We start from the raw sequence: 22,285 nt of genomic DNA, 5'->3' as shown, positions 1-22,285 counted from the left end.
AAGCTTTCACAGAAAACCTTACGACTTTATAAAATAGGATAACTGAAGCTTTTTATAGTGCATATAAAAAAAATGAAGTCATACAATACAAATGACCAATGTTAGGCTAATAAATAGGACAAAGGGCAGAATGACGTCATTTTTTTATAGGCACTATAAAAAGATTTAGGATTACCAAAACCCTTTCACTCCTGAAGTTTCATGTGTTTTTACAAGCTAAAAAGTTTTTATATGAATATTTGAGATTATCTTTACACTTTTGTACATTTATGTACATAATTTGAATTATAACAAGAATGATAATATACATAAAAACCGCGTCGCATAAGCCTCAAATTTAAACTCGCTTTTGAGAGAAAATTTGGAAAAGATGGATTCTCTGTTTAGGAACAGGTTTTGAACAGACAGCACAATTTAAAAGCTGAATTCATTGAGGCTCACACGCGGCTGCCGAGCCGTGTAAAAAAAAGAAGCTTGACCAATATGACATTGGATAAACGAACTAATTGTTTGCAGGTATCTTAAGTGATAAGACAATGCACAATAAATTGATGTACATCCCCAATGATGATAAATAAATTTTTCTTTCAGTTGATTACAATTAGGGGTTGAAACGTTTGGACACTCAACTTACTTAAACAACTAATCAAAATTCAATAAAAGTTCCCAAAAGTGTAAAGCCAATGAATAAAAAAATGTTATTTTAAAACTTTAAGCACTAGTGTAATAAACAGCCCATTGTCCTCACCCTCCCCGAATTCTTTGCCTTTTTAGTCATCCTTATAATAAAGTAACAGGATGTTTGTCTGTGTGTCTGTAGCGAAGGATCTCGCTAACCGCAAAACCGATCTGGTTCTCCTTTACAGGGTAGCTTCTCATAGATCCCGGGAAGGTTTATAACTATTTACTTGGGGGGTGGGACACCCCTAAACCCCCCAAAAAATGAAAAATATCTCCCCCCCCCCAAAAAAAAATTAATTTTCTTTAAAATATAAAAAACGAAAAATTACTTTGATAAAACCTCTTAGGGCAAAGCCCCTAGAGGTTGGGGGCGAAGCCGCTAGTAATTAATAAAGAAATACAATGATGATAAAATCGCGCCTTATTATCATGAAATGACCATTTTATTTCAATTTTTTTTTTAGAATCAAAAGACAATGTGTTTTAAATGAAAGTTTTGACCTTCTGATTACAATTGAGGAGTTGCAACACTCTTGAGATAATACCTTATTATAATAATAATCTTTGTAAAAATTGAAATGTTTCGGATACAAGCCAGCTGCCTCGATTTGGACAATCTGTAACCACATAATTCCACTTTGCGGATGATTAGAGTAAATTAAATTTTTTTTGTCAATGCGCCGTTTCTCTAGATTATATTCAGCCGCCGCCATTTTGTTCCTCCTGTAGTCACTTATGTAACTACAATGCTATCCAAGCGCCACATCTTTAAAAAAATCATCTTTAAAATAGCCTATAGATTATAACTTTGCCTGATGATTCCTATAACAGTTAGGTATAAATAAGAAATCGGAGCAACTCTATAATCGTTACCAGAAGGTCCGTACGTCCATTTTAAATATGTTGATTTATAACCTTTTTGGCAAAAATTTTTCATGTGATATAATTATCCTATTCATTTGATATTTTGAAAACACTTAAAGTTTTAATGTTCGTTTGTTCTACCGTTTCATAGATTTCATTTTATGAACGTTGTCATCCTTGTTTTAATAAATAATAATCGGAAGTCGAGCCCTGTTTAAAATAGAAATAAGTATATATTTAGTTATGCTTGAAACATAGTAAAGTCTTCGCCATCTTGTAAAAAATGGATGACAAGATCCATAAAAGTGAAGCTTTGAAATGGTAGGACAAACGAACATTAACACTTGAACAATCATAATATTAATGTATAAAGTAGTAACTAAATTTTAAGTAAATTTGTTGAAAAACTGAAGGACGGACTGACCGACCCTAATTATAGAAAAGCTTTGCTTTTAAAAAAACGCGGGAAAATGCGCCTCTACACCCCTGGTAGAAACAATTAACCACTTTCTAATTACACATAAAAAACAACTAATTATATTCTTTCGATTAGGTAAAAGAAAAATAGTAATGTAACGACGCATTTTAGTTCATTCGTGTTAGAGTTTAAAAATACTAGAACAATCAAAACATACTCTTAAGGGGCGTTTTGTCGTATTTTCACATTAAATTTATAGTTTTTTTTAGGTTATCTTAATTTAAGTTGGGGAAAACAGGGGAAAAGCTACTGTAAAAAAACAACGAAACGCCCCTTAAGAGGCGTTGCAATGAAAGGGACTATACCCCAAACTTTTGCAAGAACTATTTAGATTAATTGAATGATATCATTTGAAAGTAGTAAGAAACACGACAAAACAAGTAGACCATCTACACTGTGTCGGGTAGTTGATAGGTTCGAATCTCTGCCCCACCCAGCGTCATAACTAACAACGTGCATAAAGATTAAAAAGTTAGAGTAGGGTGAAAGCATGGGCTAAAAATAGGTGCAACTCCGTACCATGCCCAAATAGGACTTTCAAACAAAGGTCGTGTTATCAAAAGATTGGCTGTCTGAAGGGTGTATGACCGCCTAATCGTGTGCAAAATCTGATTTTTCAGATGCCAATCTCAAAAAGTATTAACACTAGAAAACAATATTATGTAGGGTCTAAAAATTCTTCACTTAAGTAAACATTAATTAACAAAGAAAAAAAGGTTAAATGGTTTTGGATGACCTTAACCTTAATAATATTACTGCGACTTGGGTATTGCATCATTTATATTGGGTGGTTTTAAATCACATGATTTCAAATTTGACTTTCCATTAGAGTGACATCAAACTAAGCAGATTCCTGCAACTATAAGGTATATCATTGGAAAAAGTAGCAATGTAGACTTTATTAAAAGATAAATATTTTAATATAATAATGTTTATTATGGGCTGCCCAGCTTATACCAATAACGAAATTAATTCAGAAAAAAAATCACTAAACCTATACGTGTTTTACAGCTGTGGTTGGGGGGCAACACATCGTAAAATTGACGACCACTAAATTTGCCCCCCAATTATTATTTTAGATTTATTTCGCTTGTTGGTTATACCTTATTTCTGGGTGCTGCCAGGTACCCCCTAGCTTAGGAGATGGCACAAACAATACTCTAAATTCCTGCTATCCATTGACAATTTATAGAGTTTACATTATGATATTTAAAATGAGATATATCAATTAAGAATTCAATAAATAACTGATCATACATACCTATACTTTTATAATTATAATATTTTTTTTCTCATAAGATTATAAAGGAGTTTCGATTGTCAACCTTATTTTATCTTAAATATTTTGATATCAATGTTTAATTTTCTTAACAAAAAAAAACGCATTGAGAACACAATGTAATTCCGACTCTTTGATGAGTATACATTTTTTCTACCCATACTTACTTATACTTAAAAACGTATATATAATAATAAATAACACTAGTAAATACCAGGGATCTAAAGGGATAAGACAATGGCCGACAAATTGATGTACAATTAAATCCCCAATAATGATACACAAAATTTTCCCTTCTGTAGATTACAATTAGTGGCTTAAATGTTTGGGCGCTTAACTTAATGAACAAACCAACAGAATTCAATTATTGTCCCCAAAGTTGTTGAGCCAACGAATTATAAAACATTATTACGGTTTGGGGACTAGTGTAATAAACAGCCCAATGTCCCTTCCCTCCCTGCTAGTAAATACTATATTTTGGCACCCTAAGTGCAAATGCGTACATTGTTAACCATTAATTCCCCAACCCCTGTATTATGCCTATAAGTTTCATTTCTTATCAGGAAGGGAGGGGACAATCGGCTGTCTTTTATACTAGTCCCAAAAGTTTTATAAAAACGTTTTCTTATTTGTTACCTTAACAACTTTAGGGACATTTATTAGATTATTAAGTTGAGTGTCCATTAATTTTAATCTACAGAAGGGTTAATTTTTTGTATCATCATTGGGGATGTACAACAATTTATCTGCCATTGTATTATCACGTTAGCTCCCAGAGTTTTATACACAATACTATTCCTAAGTATATTAATATACAAGGACGAATTTATTCATTACTTTGCAGCATTATATGTTTGAAAAAAAAGATGCCTACACATACATACATCCAGTTACTTGATAATAAAATCAGGGATGAATATGTTTGTAATTTCGCGCTTCTATTCAGGTCAAAACTGAGACAAAATTCTAACGTGATTACCCATTTTACGCTACTAGGATAAAATGTATATAACCAAAACTTTAATTTTAAGGAGGGTGTTGACACCCCCCTACCGCACGCCACAGATTTAGATTATTGGGGTATAGTTCCTTTTGTGGCAACGCACCTTAAGTGACGATTCTTCGTATTTTTCACAGTAGCTTTTCTCCTATTTCTAGCCCCTGCGGGGGGCTCTAACCCTTCGGGGACAATAGCCTAACCCTGTGGGGCAATCACTTAACCCAATATAACCTAACCTAAAATATCCTTAAAAAAACATTTTAAAAATACGACGAATCGCCCCTTAAGGGGCGTTGTCACGAAAGGGACTATTCCCGATTATTGATTCTCGGAAATATGTGAGAGTAGCTGGTGCCAAATCCTTAGGATTAATGTTTTTGTTCCTTTACAAGATCAACTGAAAATTAATTACCCATTTTTTCCCTAATTTCCGAAGTTGTACGACAGATAACCCAACTATTGCAAAAGCTATTTTCAGCTACTCCGCTCAAAGGGAAAAGCGATATAATGTATATAAACGATTTATACATTATACATTCAAAATTTTAATTTTCAAATTTAGATTTTTTTGAAGTTTAAAGCTTTTTTAGGTAGTAGTAAATATTGAGATAGGATGAGGGTGCTACGTACACAATCGGAAACTAAGATTCAGCTGACCCTTTACAAAATACAATACCTACAAATATGTATTCATAGCATGGGTACAATGAAGAAAAGAAACTTAGCATTCGAGGAATTGGCAGGAAGGAAGGGGACATTGGGCTGTTTATTACTCTAATCCCCAAAGTTTTATAATAATATTTGTTGGTTCAACAACTTTGGGGATTTTTTATTGAACATTGATTGGTTGGTTCATTAGGTTGATTGCCAAAACGTTTCAATCACTAATTGTAATCTACAGAAGGGGTAATTTTGTGTTTCATCATTGGGGATGTATATCAATTTGTCGGCCAAAGTCTTATCCCTTTTGATTCCTGAGTAATTGTACAATATATTAATCTTTCCTAGAATTATTAAAAGCGAAGCTTTTCTATAATTAGGGTCGCTCCGTCCGTAGCGGATAGCTTTTTTCGTTAATTTAGGCATGTTATAATTGTCCTAAAGATATCAAACTTTGCATGGTGATTCCTGTAGTAGTTAGGTACGATTTAGAAAGCGTAGCAATCATTACCAGAATGTCCGTACGTCCATTTTAAACATGTTGATTTTTTTACTTTTTAACAACGAATTTTTATTTGATCTAATTATCCGATTGATCTGATTTTTGGTATATTGATTCCTGGGACAACAAAGTATAATGTTATATGCGAAGAAACTCTGTAATCAAGTCCTAAAAATGTAAGTAAGTCCATAAATATTATCCTGTATCAAGCAGTTTTTCAACAAATTTACTTACAATTTTGCTTCGACGCTTATTATTCAGTTCTGACAATATATACGAGTGTTAATGTCCGTTTGTCCTACCGTTTCAGTGCTTCGCTTTTATGGATGTTGCCATCCTTGTTAAGCAAAATCTTTATTAGCTTGTATTAATTGAGGAAACAAGGATGACAAGTAGCGAAGCACATGAAAAATCGTGGCTGGGAATGCATATTAGTAGATTTAAAAGAGTATTTGTTAAACTCAAGAATAGATTAATTCAAGAAAATAAACACGAACCCTTATTTTATTTTGTATGATGACTAACAGACTGAAAGTCAAAGTAAATTACATATGATATTGGATGCTCAAAACAGCGGAAAAAAATATTTTGATACTGTTATCCCAAAAAGTTTGAAAATCGGACCAAAAACACTAAAAGATTAGGGAAATATTTGAAAAATATAAAAATAGCTAAAAACCTGCAAAAAGGCAGTCCCGACCGCCATGGATGTTTTCTTGAAACGACGGGAAATGAATTTTTACACTCTTATTAAAACAATTTTTGAAAATCGGACCAAAAACACCAAAGATACGGGGGAAATATTTTTTTTAAAAATAGCCAAAAACCTGCTAAAAGAAGTCCGACCGCCATCAATGTTTTATAGAAGATTGTGCTCCTTAATGATGGGAATGTTGTTTCAGTCTTCTATCTTTTATAGGAGCCGAGAAAATCACGTTTCCCCTAATTCATTACTTACGGACAGATGGACGAACGGACATATAGAATTAGAGAGTAGCTTCGATACTATAAAAGGGGTGTTTGAGAATTATAATAAATTAACTCATGGATCTAAAGGGATAAGACAACACCCGATAGATTGATTTAGATTCCCAATGATGATAAACAAAATTACACTAAAAGTTGATGATAATTATTGGTTGAAATGTTTTGACACTCAATTTAGTGAACCAACCAATCAAAAAAAAGTCCCCAAAAATATTAACCTAACGAATAAGAAAACATTGTTATAAAACTTTGGAGACTAGTTTAATAAACATTGTCCCCTCACGCCTTAACATTAACTACTTTAGATATCTTTTAGTAGCGAAGCTACTCTATAATTTACTTTGTCTGTCCGTCCGTAACGGTATGGCGTGCTGGATCAATTCTTTTCAAGTTTTCGTGATTTTCTCAACTCCTTTTCAAGATAAAGGGCTTCATGAAATTTTCATGGATTAATTAATTTTACATTCAACATTTTTTCACCCAGTTTTATTAAGATTTCTTTATTAATTGGGGTGCTAGATCGACTCCCAGATTTTTAGGTTTTCGTGATTTTCTCGATTCCTTTTCAGGATTAACAGCTGAAATTATCAGGGATTGAATATATATACTCATATTCTACATTTTTCCATCAAGTTTAAGATTTATCTACAGTACTTGATAGATGCCTAGATTTTTAGTTTTCGTGATTTTAAAGATTTCGTGATTTCACTATTTTACCAAGTTTAATGTTTATTGTATGACACTGCTCCATAGTAATTTTTTCCCGATATCCATTCATAATTTTTGAGCTTTGCTACTTATGGATGTTGTCATCCTTGTTTCTTTACAAAATTACCTATTGAAAAAATTTAAATTGAAAAAGTGGAAACATAAAAGCACTTTACTATTATCTCTCTCTAACATCCATTGAACTATACAGGGAGGAAACGGACAATGATATTAAAATTAATCTATTATATCACATCATATATATATATATACAAGGGTGACAACATTCATAAGTAGCGAAGCACAAAAAATGGATGAGAATATATACAAGTAGATTAAGTATTTATTAAAATCAAGAATAGATTTATTGGGAAAATATAAACGAAACCTTGTTTTATTTTGTATGATAACAACGGTTAATGTAAATTACATACTAGATGCGCATAACAATGTAAAAAAAATATTTTGATACTGTCATCGCAAAAATGTTTGAAAATCGGACCAAAAATACCAAAGATATGGGGAAATATGTAAAACATATAAAAATAGCCAAAAACCTGCTAAAAGGCAGTCTGACCGCTATTGATTCTTTTCTTAAAGCGCCAGGAAATTTAATCTTAATATCTATAACTGAAAAAATTTGAAAATCGGACCTTAAACACCAAAGATATGCGAAAAACTGTGAAAAATATAAAAATAGCCAAAAAACCTGCAAAAAAGCAGTCTGACTGTCATTGCTGTTTTCTTCAAACGACGGGAAATTTAATTTTGATATCTTTAACTGAAAAAAAATTTAAAATCGGACCATAAACACCAAAGATATGGGGAAAAATGTAAAAAATATAAAAATAGCCTAAAACCTGCAAAAAAGCAGTCTGGCTGTCATTGCTGTTTACTTCAAACGACGGTTAATTTAATTTTGATATCTATAACTGAAAAAAATTTGGAAATCGGACCATAAACACCAAAGATATGGAGAAAAATGTAAAAAATACAAAAATAGCCTAAAAACTACTTTATTTTTATGTTTTATAGTTAATTGTGCTCCTTAATAATGGGAATGTTGTCAAAAAAATTCAGCTGTCTATCTTTTATAGGAGCCTAGAAAATCGCGTTTCCCCCATAGCGTTACGGACTTACTGACGGACTGACAAATTGAATTATAGAGTAGCTTCGCTACTAATAGGAATTATCTCTAGTGGCGATTTCTCTTGGGAGGGTAGTGGTAACCTCCCCCAAAAAATAGTTATAAACCTTCCCAGGTCCTATGAGAAGCTACCATGTAATGGGGAACCATTTTAGTTTAGCGAGATCTTTCAGTGCAGACAGACAGATAGAGATTCTGTTACTTTTATATATCAATCATAATATAATCAAAACATACCTAAGGTGGACTTTTAACTTAAAATGATTGAGGGAGTACATGGGTAATAATTTATCTCTATTGTCCTAACCCTGCACCCCTGACATTAAGAGAGAAATGGTAATTTAATTTAACACGTTCTTCTAATTTTCTTCAAAGTAAGATTAGCATAGAATAAAGATTAAGAAAATAATCAAGGCATTAAACATACTCAAACTCATAAAAATAGGCAAAAAAAACTTAACCAATTGCTCAACAACTTTTCAGGAAACTTACTATTGGTCCTAAACAGTCTTTTATGAGAGGGGTTATAATCACTCCTAACCCTCCACGAAGAAAAAGTCACCAGAAAAATGCCCCATGACCTAAAAATATCTTCCATCAAGTATTAAGGTATTTTTGCCCCTTGATAGCAAAAAGTTTAAGGAGTTTTTTAATGATGAAAAACAGCACTTTGAAATTGATAGGACAAGTCTAACCTCCTGTTTAAATTGAAGAAAAGAGCCAACCGTTACGGACGGTAGGACGGACGGAATGATAGAAGCTTCGCCTTTAAAAAGTTCAAGATTAACTGCAATAATCTACCTTAAGCCAATCAACTTGCATCATACATGTTTAAGTAATACGAATCCATACTTACAAAATAGAGCTACCTGTATTTGTATCTAGAGTAGTTTATGAAGATTTACTGTAGAACTCTAATTCTTCGAAAATTTAAACAATTTAACTCAGAAAAAATGTGTGCAGTACGCGTACTTCTACTAATATATGAAAGAATAATAGAATACGTGGAATGTGGATATATTGACAGAGGAAAATTTGTCGTCAATTTAGGTTACCAATATGAACCTCATTTCTTGGTCAGTTTGTTCATCCAGTAGAAGGGGAGGATGTCTTTATTTCAGCCAGCTTGAAGTATTTTATTGTAGAGAACATGAAAATCTCCAAATAACTCATCATCCAATAATTATGAAGGTCTCAAAATGCTTTTCAATATGGCTCTGAAACCCATTAATTTCCTCTAAATTAAAAAAAAAACACATCTAAAAATAAAAAAAATGGGATTCAACTCCCCTTTCAAGCCGCTAGTACTTTATACAATATCAGGCAATGTATACATATATTCCAGTATAGCTTTGAAACAGATTATTATGCACAGGATTGTACCAGTTTTAAGCCGTATTCACAAACCATGTATCGTATCGTATTACAGAGAATTTTCCACCGATAAGAAAATATTTTAAATCAAAAATGTATTAATTGGGTATTTAGCCACTCTGGGCCAACTAAGCCATTAGTTATCTTACAATTTTTCATTTTACTCACGCGGAAAGCTGTTTATAATACGATGCAATAAATAACTATTATTAAATGTTTTGCCAATACTAGCTATCCTCTTCTGTGGAATATTTATTCTTGAAATCTATAATACAATTTAGAATGATGTCTGTCAGTCTGTCTGTCTGTCCGTCCCTTAAGATCTCGGTAACCACTGAACCGATTGGATTCTACTCTTCAGGGAATTTACCTACTGGTCCTGTGGTGGTTTTAGGCTATTTTCTTGGGGGGTGGGACACCCCCAACCCCCCAAAAACAAAAAAATCCCCCCCCATTTTTTTTTTGCTGAAGATTTCCTTGGTCCTTTTACGAATTTCGCAAAAAAAAAATTTTATCACCTCTCGGGTCAAAGCCCCTAGAGGCTAGGGGCGAAGCCGCTAGTACATAAGGAAAACGATAATATTTAAAATTCTTCAAAAACGAGACAAGCGTAAAATTGAATTATGATGAATATGTCAAAAATGACCATTTTTACATTTCTATTATATACATAGCAGTAGCAGAATGTCTGTTTGTAAGTATCTCGCTAACCACTGGACAGATACAATCAACCTTGCAATGGTAATGACCACCAGAAAATATAAAGGGGGGCATCAGTTCCTAACACTTTTGCGTAAACAGTGCAGTGATTATAGGCTTTGTCTTTGGAGTGAGAGGATAGATTATTTCACAAAATAACCTTTTTTTTCATTTTTACCTGTCCAGAGATAACCTGGAGGCCTGCAGCACCTGAACCTGGAGGCCAAATCCATTTTTTTTAAAAATAGGAAAACTACACCCTAAAAGAAAACTTTTTTGTGCAATAATCTATCCTATCACTCCAAAGACAAAGCCTATGATCACTGTTTACGCAAAAGTGTCAGAACTGCTGCCCCCTAGAGTAAAATTACATTTAATAACGTAAAAATCAAATAAATTTCAAAAATTTATTTCAACAAAACACCTTGATTGTACAACATTTGTAAAACTCAAAATTATTTTCTTTTCAAATATTTTAATGAAAAATATTGCTGTGCTATTATTTCCGCCTTAATACCAACAATGCAATATAAGAGGGGGGGGGGGGGGGGAGGGCGTAATGACATCTATGGTCTAAATATTGAGCTAGATTCTTGTACTTGGTACATAAGCCTAGTCAAATGGGTACTACATTTAAATGAAAAAAAAACCATAATATTTTATTTTAATGTTAGTTAGGTAATAAATATCTCGTTCCTAGTCTTAGAAAATCTCAAATAACCTCTAAAAATTCCCCAAAAGAAACCAAAGATGGTGGTTTTCCGTCATTTCTCATGCGAGATATTGATAATCGGACTCCTCAAGACCTTTTCTGGGAGCACCATGAACCCATAATTCAGATGCAATAAAATTTTGGGAAAGTAAAAAAATAAAAAATTACATAAAGCTGAACTAAAAGTCTTAAAATATTTTTACATTTACCAGTGGTCTTGTACTGAGTAGGTTATGAAAGGATTTATAGTGTGCAAAATTTTTTTTAGCCACATATATTTTATATTAACAGGTCTTTGAGAGGAAAGGATGGTATTTAAAAATTTTCCTTATAAGACTTTTGGGGATTAAAAACTTGAGCATTTTTAGAAGAAAAAAAGTTTTAATAATTTGTGGGAAAACTTTCTTTTAATTTAGTTTCTAGACAATTTATATCATTTCAATTAACAGTGAAAATTATGTTAATAATAGCATAAAACCAAAACAGGAGGAACTTGGACAAAGTAGCCTCGGACAAAGTATACTCCGGACAAAGTATACTCCGGACAAAGTAGCATCTGGGACAAAGTAGCCTCGGGACATTTACTTCAGAAAAGTAGCCTCATAAGGAAAATGTATAGGTGGTTTAGAATTTTGTGGACTTCACTTTTCTTAGGAGGCTACTTTCCGAGGCTACTTTGTCCAAGATCTAAACAGGACCTATTTTAAGCTTACCTAAAATAGAGGACCCTCAATTTAGTAGTTATCTTTATTATATTGCTCAAAGCTACTTTAAAACATTAATTATAAATTTTTAAAATCCATTAATAAATATAGAAACGAGTCCTTAGGGATTGGCAGTCTGACGGTCATACATACTACTCTTAGTTATACAGGAGCTGCGCTGCTAGCATTACATAGTACAAGGAAAGGTTACTAGCAAAATAAATTACAAAAAAATTGGTGGATTTTTGTTGCTTGTTAATTGCTGATGCAGCTATTCTGTTGGTTCTCCAGGACAACTGGCAGAGTTCTGGTGATGTTTATTATGTTCCCCGACATTGTGTACATATTTCTAGTTAATTAAGAAATCAGTATTTTACAATAAGTAATTCTTGTTATTTTAAGTTGTATATCAATAAACAAGTTGTGTCCTTGTTTTGTCTACTGTGGTCACGTGTATAGTGTATACGGATTAGTTATTTATCGCCTTTGGCCCCTCGGGGCTCGGGCCTCACAAAACTGGTTTTGATCTTATAATTTTTCATTTTAAATAAACGCGGAAAGCTGTCTGTAATAAGATCCTATACATGATTTTTCAATATGGCTGAGAACCGGTTCTAATCCAGCGGATATCAATCGGTTACTGGAAAATTTAATAAATTTTAAATATAAAAACCACATGCCCAACATAAGCCTTTTATATATAATAAAAAAACCTAGATGTGACAATACTTAATACATTCTAATAAAATAAACTAAAATTAAGGCCTCACAATTTAAAATATGGATAAATGTAGAGTAAGGAAAATTGTAGAGAAGATTCGCAAGTAGATCCAAGAGTTGAATAGGTAAATAGTTTGATTTAATTTTAATTCTAAAAATCTTCTAATTATATGATAAAAAATCTATTGAATCATTTTTCATTATTTTTAATTAGCAGAATCTTTCAATTAATGTTTTTAAAAAAAATAATCAAAATGTTATTTTCCTTAAAGGGGGGTTTTAAAAACAAATAAATATTTTCACATAACAACAGGATTATAGAACGATGAAAAACATTCATAACGGATCTAGTATCACAAAATGCGAAACGGACTCGAACCCGACACCTTCCTCACGTTACCAATGAAGCTAATGTCGAAGGTCAAAGGTTTTAGGCTGTTTTTTTATACATAATTTCTTTATTTTCCTGTATGAATCGTCTTGTTTTTGTTTAAACATGAGTCTCCTGCTATAGTAGTCATTTTCAACACTTATATGACCAACCTAAAATAAAGCATGCATGTAAATATATTGTTACATTAACTAAAGTTACGCCCCTAGAGGCCTGTAGGGGCACTTGAAGGAGAATGGGGGGGGGGGGGGTGGAGTCAAACAACTAATTATAATTTGGTTATCAAAATGGGGGGGGGGGGGGGGGGTGATACTTTTATATCATGTAAAATAAATAAAGCTTCCCTTTATCCTGTGACATAAATAAAACATCCCTTAAAAGAAGTATTCAATCGATTGATTGTTTAGCAATATCCTAACGTACAAACAAACAAACTAGTAGACTAGTATCTAGGCCAAAATCACTAGGTACCTAACACAAAATATTTTTTTTTGTGGGGGCGGGGATTATCAATTAGAAAGGGATTGTTCCAAACCACCACCATCCCCCCCCCCCCCCTCCACACACACACAAACCAGAAAACAACTTAAAACTGCAACCGCCGGACAGACATCGTTATACAATCAAGTATAAATAATTAAGAACCGCTTAGGCGGACAATTTATAATACAAAGTAAAACGATGTCTGTCTGTCTGTTTGTTTGGACCGAAGGATCTCGCTAACCGCTGAACAGATCGGGTTCTCTTTAACAGGGTAGCTTCTCATAGGTCCCGGGAAGGTTTATGACAATTTTGGGGGAGGGTACCACCAACCTCCCCAGAGAAATCGACAATAAATTTTAAAAAATTAAGAAAGCGCCGCCCTGCGGACATTTTTGCAAATAGCTATTAACATAATTAACACCATCTAGCGGCGAAAAAAAATATGTTTGGTAAATAGCATATTTTAAAGTAGATTGAAAAGAAACAATTTTACGTGTCCCTAGAGGACTCTAGGAGCATAGCCGCTAGTTTATTATAAAATACCTCTATGTATTTATTTGAAACTGGAAGGAGAAGTTGGAAGCTGTATCTACACTCCTCGCTTCTTTCTAAACTTTGAGCCCCCTGAAATTATTAAAGTATGTCGCACGTTTTTACACAAGAAATAAAATAAATTCCCGACTACTCGAAGTGAAATTTAATTTGGGATTTTTTTTTATAAATTAATAACAAGAACGAATACCTACATAATAAGAATAACATTCAATTAACATTAACATTCATAACATTATGAACAAAAATAAGAATTTAAAACCATTAGTTTTCATTATTGCAAGTAGTTAAATATATGTTTAAGAATACGATGAACTTTGACGGTTTTTAAAATAAAAATGATTTTGATTGAATTAGCTTTAAACGAATGATGGTTAATGGTTATTTAAAAAAATATATATACGAAATGTTTGTGTTATACTACTTGCTTTTGATTTTTATTTAAAATTACTAGTGTGTTGAAGAGAGAGAGGGGACAATGGGCTGTTGAATGCACTAGTTCCCAATGTTCTATAATAATGTTTTCTTTTTCGTTGGCTTAACAACTTTGGGGCTTTTAGTAAATTTTGATTGGTTGGTTAATTAAGTTGAGAGTTTGAACGTTTCAACCACTAATTTTAACCTACAGAAGGGGTAATTTTAAGTATCATCACTTGTGATGTTCATCAATTTATTGGTCATTGTCTTTTCCTTCAGTTCCCTGAGTGTGTTGACATATGTATTTTTGTTATATTTAACTATATACTTTCCAGAGCTGGATCTTTAAATCATTTTAGTGGTGAGCCAGATCGGGATGAGCAGAATTTCAGCCAATCACAGCGCGGCATTTCATAAAATGTTGTGCTCTCATTGGTGGAAAGTTGGCTCACCCCGATCTGGCTCACCACTAAAATGATTTAAAGATCCAGCTCAGGTGCTTGTAATTGTGTAAAAAGACAGACCATCAGAACATTAAAGTTAAAGAGTAGCTGTGTTCTAAAATTTCCATTCTTTAACAATTCTATTACCTTTTTAATAATTCTTACTGTTCCAAATTCTATAAATTAAATTTGATGATATTTAAAATCAATGAAAATTCTATTAAAGTACGAAATTATTAAATCTATTTAATTAGTAGCATAGAAACTCTATAACTAGAGTCTGTCTTTAAGTTTGTATTAATGAGGACATAACACAGGACATAAAATAACACAAGGAGTGAGTGGACAATGGGCTGTTTCATCAATCTCCAAAGTTTTATATTAACGTTTTCTTATTCGTTGACCTAACAAGTTTGGGGACTTGTATTGAATTTTGATTTTTAATTCATCAAATTGAGTGTTCAAACGTTTTATCAACTAATTGTAATCTACAGATTACATGGGGTGATTTTGTGTATCATCATTGGTGTTGTACAGCAATATATCGGCCATTGTCTTATCCATTTAGATTCCAGAAGTTAACACATTTAGGTATGCTAAGAAACATCCTTTAAGTATAGCTTCCTATAAACGGGTATTAAAATGTTCAATTGAAATAACACAAACTTAACTTTTTTTAATCAATATTTTTGTGAATCTCCAAATTGATTTGTGTTAATAAATGATCAAAAAAATGGTATTTTTCTGTGTAGGATAAGCTGCGTTACTCATGGACATTTTTGTTCCTGTTTTATTAAAACTGATTACTTTGTATCAAAGATAATAAGATTAAATTCCCAGCTATAATAGTTGAAAATTGGTAGTTAAATAAAGATTAAAGATAATATCTCCAATATTCATAGTGCAAAATAAATAACTAGATAATTTTGGTTTTTGATAAAGGAAATGTATTTCCAGTACAGCTTCGAAACCGATTAATATCCGCTGGATTTGAATCGGTTCTCATCCATACTTTAAAATTAAAAAATATCGCCGTATTAAAATAATTATCATAAAATTATTACCGGTTTTGTTAGCCCGGACCTTCGGCAACTTGGTGCTAACAAAACTGGTTTTAATCTTGTTATTTCATTTTTATATCAGCGGAAAGCTGTCTATAATACGATGCGATAAATAACTATTAAACTATTCAAGGAACTAAACTATTAATATTATAGTTCTATGTTTGAGAGTTATTTATATCAAAAAGTTTGTCAATTTTGCTAAAAATAGAATCCATCTGCTTAGATTACCTTAACAACAGTTATTCCATCCTACTTGGTTTGACAGAACAAAACAACCTATGAAAAATCTTTGCTGGCAACCGTTAAAAATTAATTGGCCAAGATTATGAAGTACTTATGGGAGAAGGGACAAAATTCAATTTCAGGTGTTTTTCAAGTGCCTGTCAAGTGGACAACCGTCGCTTCACTCCGTCGCTTCGGTGGCATAACCCTATTGGGCTACCCTATTTCAAATATAACCTAACCTGACATAACATAACATAATTAAAGAAACTAACGAATCATCACCCCATTTCACCCCCTAACTTCATTGTATTTCAAAATAAGGAGATAGTGGATTTCTATTCTTGACAATGTACCAGGAGTGTATATTCTGCACAAGATTTTTTTTCTCCGGCTACAAAATTTCCCCCCCCCCCCTAGTTTTTTTTCCTCACCAAGTAGGGGGGAAAATGGAAAAATATTTAAAGAACTCTATATTTCATTCCTCCTACCACACATTTTTTTAGTTTTTTTTTCACCTGAGCAGGGGATCCCATGTAGAATATACACCCCTGCAATGCACTGTAAGGGATATTACATAATTTCATCAAATTTTTCCTGATAATATTTGTGTTAGGAGATCCATTAATTTTGGTAGATTTTCTTCCATATGTTCTCGAGATTTTGTCAAGGTCATGAAATTAACCACAGTTGACTGTTGGGTGTGCAGCAAATCTATGCTTTCTTCTGAAAACAAGAAAATCTAATTCTTTAAAAGCCAATCTAAACAAACAAGACAAAGAAACAGTGAAGTCAAGGACATATAATGGGGGGTAAAAGTGTACTCAGTTCACCCACCCCCTAAAATTTTTTGTGGTGCCGTAAGCACCAAAATTTTTGTAAATACATTATATTACCTCCCCACCCCCCTTGCCTTTGGAACCCCTTTACTTATTTAAAACAAAATGCTGCATTATAAAAGAAAACATGTTTTTTTTTACCTGGAACAGCTTTATACTGGCGGCCAATGGAAAACAGGTTCAGGGGTAAGATATTAGGATTTAAAAATATATGCCTGCATCATAATAGATAAATTAAACATGGATAAAAAGCAAAATATATTATAGGAATATTTGTATGAGATCCATCTACTAAAAATGTATTTATCTATGCCCACTAGAAACATATTTATATATCTATAATATAATTTATCTATGCCTTGCAAAGTATGATATAAAGGCAAATTTAGAAGCTCCGCCCACTAAGAACATTCCATTCAACGACTCTTTATCTTGAAAGTCCTACAATAAAAATAAATATTATAATCTAACAAGTTATTGTTTCGTGGCGAAGCAGCTTTACACGTCACCTGTGATGTTTTATAATGGCTCCGTGTATTTAAATTTCTATTTACATTGGCTTGTAAACATGGTTCTGAGCCATACTAAAAAATCAAGCATCGTATCATATTATACACAATTTTCCACGATTGATAAAAAAAATAATACAATCAATACCAGTTTAGTTGGCCCATTTAAGCCTAGGGCATCTCGGTTCTAACTAAACCGTATCAAATCTTATCATCATTCGTTTTACTATCAGCGGAAAAATGTCTATGATAGGATCATAGGCGTCCAAGGGGGGGGGTAATGGGACATTTGGCACCCCCAAACGATTTTGGGGGTGCCGTAGGCACCCCCAAAATTTTGTGAGCATTACCCCCCCCCAAAAAAAAATTACCCCTACCTTGGGGGTGCCGTAGGCACCCCCAACGATTTTGGGGGGGGTATTTACCCCCCCCAAACGATTTTGGGGGGGTAAATACTCCCCCCAAAATAGAAAATCTCTAACAAAAAAAATTTTTGCGCGCTTCGCGCGCATTTTTAATACTAATTTTTTATAAAATTTGAATTACCCCCCCAAAAAATTTTACCCCGGGGGTAAATTTTGGGGGGGGTAAACAAATTTTACCCCTGCCAACAGATTTCAGGGGGGGGTAATTACCCCCCCCAAGCAAATTTTACCCCCGGGGTAAAAGTTTTGGGGGGGGTAAAAAAAATTTGCGGCGCGCTTCGCGCGCCATTTTACCCCCCCCAAAACCAAATTACCCCCCCCTTAAAAAAATTTTACCCCCCCCAAAATAAAAAGCTTGGACGCCCCTGGATAGGATGCAATAAATAACTACCTACACTTTATTCTTGCAACTGCTGTCCTTTATATACAAATGAGTTTGTTTATAGCTTATCTTTAGTGCATTCTTTTTTTTTGGAAATTTTAATTACAGATGAAAATGCCTCCTCCCCTTTCTTATTTTTTAAGGGTAAAACCTAATTTCTTAAAAGCAATCTAAAAATACCCAGAAATAATGAAATAATCATGAAATTTTCAATCAGATAAAAAAGTTACATTTTCTTTCAACTAATGAAAAATTTCTCAATCAAATAATTGGAAAAGCTAAAAATAGTCGATGAAAGTAATTTCAATTTTCTTTATAAGCAAAGTAATTTTCTAAAACCTATTTTACAACTCAAGGATTACCATGAATGGAATTTAAAATCTATTTTAGGTGATGACAGTTTTTATTCTGTTAAATTTTTAAAACATTTATCCTTATAATTAAGTAACAGGATCTGTGTCTGTCTGTCTGTATGTACTTCAGAATCATTTACAGTTCAGCTTATTATAGGAACACTCTGGAACAGGGAAGGTTTAAAACTGCATACCAGGTCCGAGGGTGCAAGCTTATCCGCAGTGGACCTATCCGGGGAGGAGGAGAAGAAGATGTACACCCCCGGGCAAACCTGCACCAAACCACCTGTTCTGACAGCCATGTCTCCCGTCCGGGTTTCCCCCACGGGGCTGGCTTAAAGGGCTTTTAAGTCAGCCCCTGTCAGCTCTGGAGGCCTTGGAGGCCTTTCAACTCCAACCCTCCAACATCACATCCAACATCACCCCCCCCCTCCTCCCCTCATCCTCTCTGGCGACATCCATCCAAATCCTGGTCCCAAATACCCTTGCTCTACCTGCTCCCGCAACATTACCCGCTCCTCTGGTGCCTTCCTCTGTAACTCCTGCCAACTTTGGGTTCATCCTAAATGTTCCCTCCTCTCATCCAAATCCGAATACAACTCTAACTGGTCCTGTCCACCCTGCATCTCTGCCTCCCCTACCCCCTTCTCACCTATTTCCCCCCAACAACCTACACCCCCACCTAAATCCCGTAGCCCCAAATTTCCATGTCCTATCTGTTCCTTAGATGTTACAAAATCCACTGGCTCCTTCCAATGTAACTCCTGCCTCCAATGGGTCCACCCCAAATGTTCCCTCCTTCCATCCTCCACCCACTATTCTCCCTTCTGGATATGCCCCTCCTGTTCCCCCCCTCCCTCACCCTCCACACCCAACTCCCCGTCTCCCCCACCTTCCCCAACAGCACCTCCATCACCACCACACCCTCAAACACCCCCGCCCCCTCCTCCCCCCACCCCTGCCCCCCGCAAACCTCCTGGTAAACCTTTCATCCTCCAATTCAACTGTAATGGTCTCCTTACCACCCAAGATGAACTCCACAACCTTATTTCAACCCTTAACATCCCAATTACCTGCCTCCAAGAAACTAAACTCTCCTGCAAATCCAATCCTAAACCTCTCCCTGGCTATAACTTCATCAGGAAGGATCGACAAGACCGACCTGGTGGAGGAATAGCCTTCCTCATTGCCGAAGACATCCCCTTCACACACCTTAACCTTAACCACCTCTCCAATGGCCCCCTTGAGGTTGATGGCATCCAAATTTCCCGCAATGGCTCCCCTCTACAAATCATCAACCTTTACCTCCCCCCCACACTCCTCCTGCCCCCCACAATACACTCCTGACTTTAACCTCCTTTTTGAAAATCCAAATGACCTTATCCTAGTCGGTAACTTCAATGCCCACAACCCCGCCTGGAACTCCATCACCCTTGACCAATCTGCCATGAATCGTGGGGAGGCTCTGCTGGAAGCTCTCAATGAGAGCAGCCTCTGCCTCCTCAACGAGGATTCCCCTACCCGCCTTCCCCCCAACGGCCAACCCACATCCCCTGACCTTTCCCAATGCTCTGCCCACCTTGCCCTTGATTTCTCCTGGCACACCCTCACCACCCTCCGCTCTGATCACCTCCCCATTCTCCTCTCCCTCCCTGAAATCACCAGAACCCCCCGCCCTGTTAAAACCTTCCACAACTTCCATAAAGCAGACTGGGACACCTTTACCCTTGAAACCGAAACCCTCTTTGAAGACCTTCCTGACCCTTCCTCCTGCTCCCAAGGTGAAGCCACTTTTCGCCAAATCCTTCAAACTGCCTCCAAACACACTGTCCCTGCCGGCTTCATCAAAAACCAAAACCCCTCCCTCCCTCAGTCTGCTAAACCCCTCATCCAGCAGAGACTCCTTAAGAGAAACCAACCCCCATGATCCTCAAATCCAAATCCTTAATGACCAAATCTCCTCAATAGTTAACCAACATTCCAACACAAAATGACCATAGAACAAACCCTTCCAAATTCTGGTCCCTCCTCAAATCCCTTTCCGGCAAAAACAACTCCCCTCCCTCCAACCAACCCATTTCCTTCAACAACAACAAAGTCCACACCTCCCACCTCCACATTGCTGAATCCTTCACCAGTCAATTCACCTCTGTCTCCCGCCACACTTCAAACCCTTTCTCCAGAAAAATCATCCGCAAAATTCGCCGCCGTAACCACCTTAACAGAGACTTCCAACCTTTCACCCCTGCCCTTGTCCTTGAAGCAATTAAAAATTCCTCCAATTCCTTTGCACTTGGCACTGACAACCTTAACATCCTTCACCTCAAACACCTTGGTCCAAATGGCATTTCCTACGTCACTAAACTTTTCAACCTCTCCATCTCCGCTGCTAACATCCCTGCCATTTGGAAACTATCCAAAATCATTGCCCTCCTCAAACCTGGTAAACCCCCTGACCTCTCCACCTCCTACCGCCCAATCTCCCTCCTCTGTCCTGCTGCAAAAGTCCTTGAACGCCTACTCCTTCCCTACCTAAAACAATCCCTTACCACCCACCCCTCACAACACGGATTTAAACCCCTCCACTCCACCACCTCCTCCCTTCTCAACCTTTCCACCACCATTGCCAATGGCTTCAATCAAAACCTCCCTCCCAGCCGCACAACTGTTGCCTCCATCGACCTTTCCAAAGCATTTGACTGCATCCCCATCCACCTCCTTCTCCAAAAAATCTCCTCCTCCAACCTTCATCCTAACATCATCAGATGGCTGTCCTGCTACTTGCGTGGCATGATGGCTTTCTGTTCCTACCAAAACACCAATGCCTCTCCCAAAATCGTCCACACTGGTGTCCCCCAAGGCTCTGTTATCTCCCCTGTCCTCTTTAACTTCTACATAGCAGATGCCCCCCACATTCCCCCTGCCCTCACCTCCTTCTATGCCGACGACCTTAACTCCTTTCACACCTCTCCTGACATCCCCCAGTCAGTTGAATCCATCAACTCCCACCTCTCCTCAATCGCTGACTGGGCCTCCTCCAACAGCCTCTCCATCGCCCCCAACAAATCCACTGTCACCCTCTTTACTCCCGACCGCAAACACCAATCCAACCTCCATCCTCAAGTCCAAATTAATGGCTCCAACCTTCCCCTTGAGAAAACCCCTAAAATCCTTGGAGTTACCTTTGACACCTTTTTCAATTTCAGTTCCCATGTCTCCACCATTTCCTCAAAAATTTCCTCCCGCCTTAGAATCCTCAAATGTCTGGCTGGCACCAAATGGGGCCACCAGAAGGAGACCCTCCTCACCACCTACAACACCCTCCTCCGCCCCATCACCACCTATGCCTGTCCTGTTTGGTTCCCTAACACCTCCAAAAACAACATTGACAAACTCCAAGTCCTCCAAAACCAAGCCCTCCGCATCTGTACTGGTTCCACTAAAAAATCTCCTATCAGCCACCTCCACCAAGAAACCAAAATCCTACCAGTACGGAACCACCTTTCCCTTTTATGTTCCCAGTACCTGGCCTCCTCCCTCCGTCCCTCCCATCCATCCTTCCACAATGTCACAACCCCCCCTGGCCCTAGATCCAAAAAATCCACCCTTCAATCCATGTTCCTTCCTACCCTACAACCTTTTCTTTCACCCGACAACACCCTCCTTCCTACAAACTACAAATCCACAATC

At 35.9% G+C, this 22,285-nt stretch overlaps 1 protein-coding gene across 5 annotated transcripts in view; it reads right to left on the bottom strand.

The window, feature by feature from the left end:
• Positions 1 to 10,772: 10,772 nt before the first annotated feature.
• Positions 10,773 to 22,285, bottom strand: part of Slimp (Seryl-tRNA synthetase-like insect mitochondrial protein) — a 40,765-nt gene continuing 29,252 nt past the window's right edge. The window contains exons 10-17 of one of the 5 annotated variants that reach the window (XR_013879405.1): positions 17,285 to 17,367; positions 17,068 to 17,141; positions 16,687 to 16,813; positions 14,949 to 14,979; positions 13,933 to 14,013; positions 12,984 to 13,058; positions 11,301 to 12,146; positions 10,773 to 10,841 (exon numbers count right to left, since the gene is read on the bottom strand). Coding sequence is in view for 1 of the 5 variants with exons in the window: in XM_080160056.1 (XP_080016182.1) it covers positions 12,051 to 12,146; positions 12,984 to 13,058; positions 13,933 to 14,013; positions 14,949 to 14,979; positions 16,687 to 16,813; positions 17,068 to 17,141; positions 17,285 to 17,367 (567 nt within the window). In the remaining 4 variants the exon portion in view is untranslated. Of the gene's footprint in view, positions 12,147 to 12,983; positions 13,059 to 13,932; positions 14,014 to 14,948; positions 14,980 to 16,686; positions 16,814 to 17,067; positions 17,142 to 17,284; positions 17,368 to 22,285 lie in introns of all 5 variants that reach the window. The other 4 variants (XR_013879406.1, XR_013879407.1, XR_013879408.1 and 1 more) reach the window with 4 other exon arrangements.

This window comes from Acartia tonsa, chromosome 5, assembly GCF_053477335.1.
Source record: "Acartia tonsa isolate MP-2025a chromosome 5, ASM5347733v1, whole genome shotgun sequence".
Taxonomy (NCBI): Eukaryota; Metazoa; Arthropoda; class Copepoda; order Calanoida; family Acartiidae; genus Acartia; species Acartia tonsa.
This window is presented reverse-complemented; position numbering and strand designations above follow the sequence as displayed.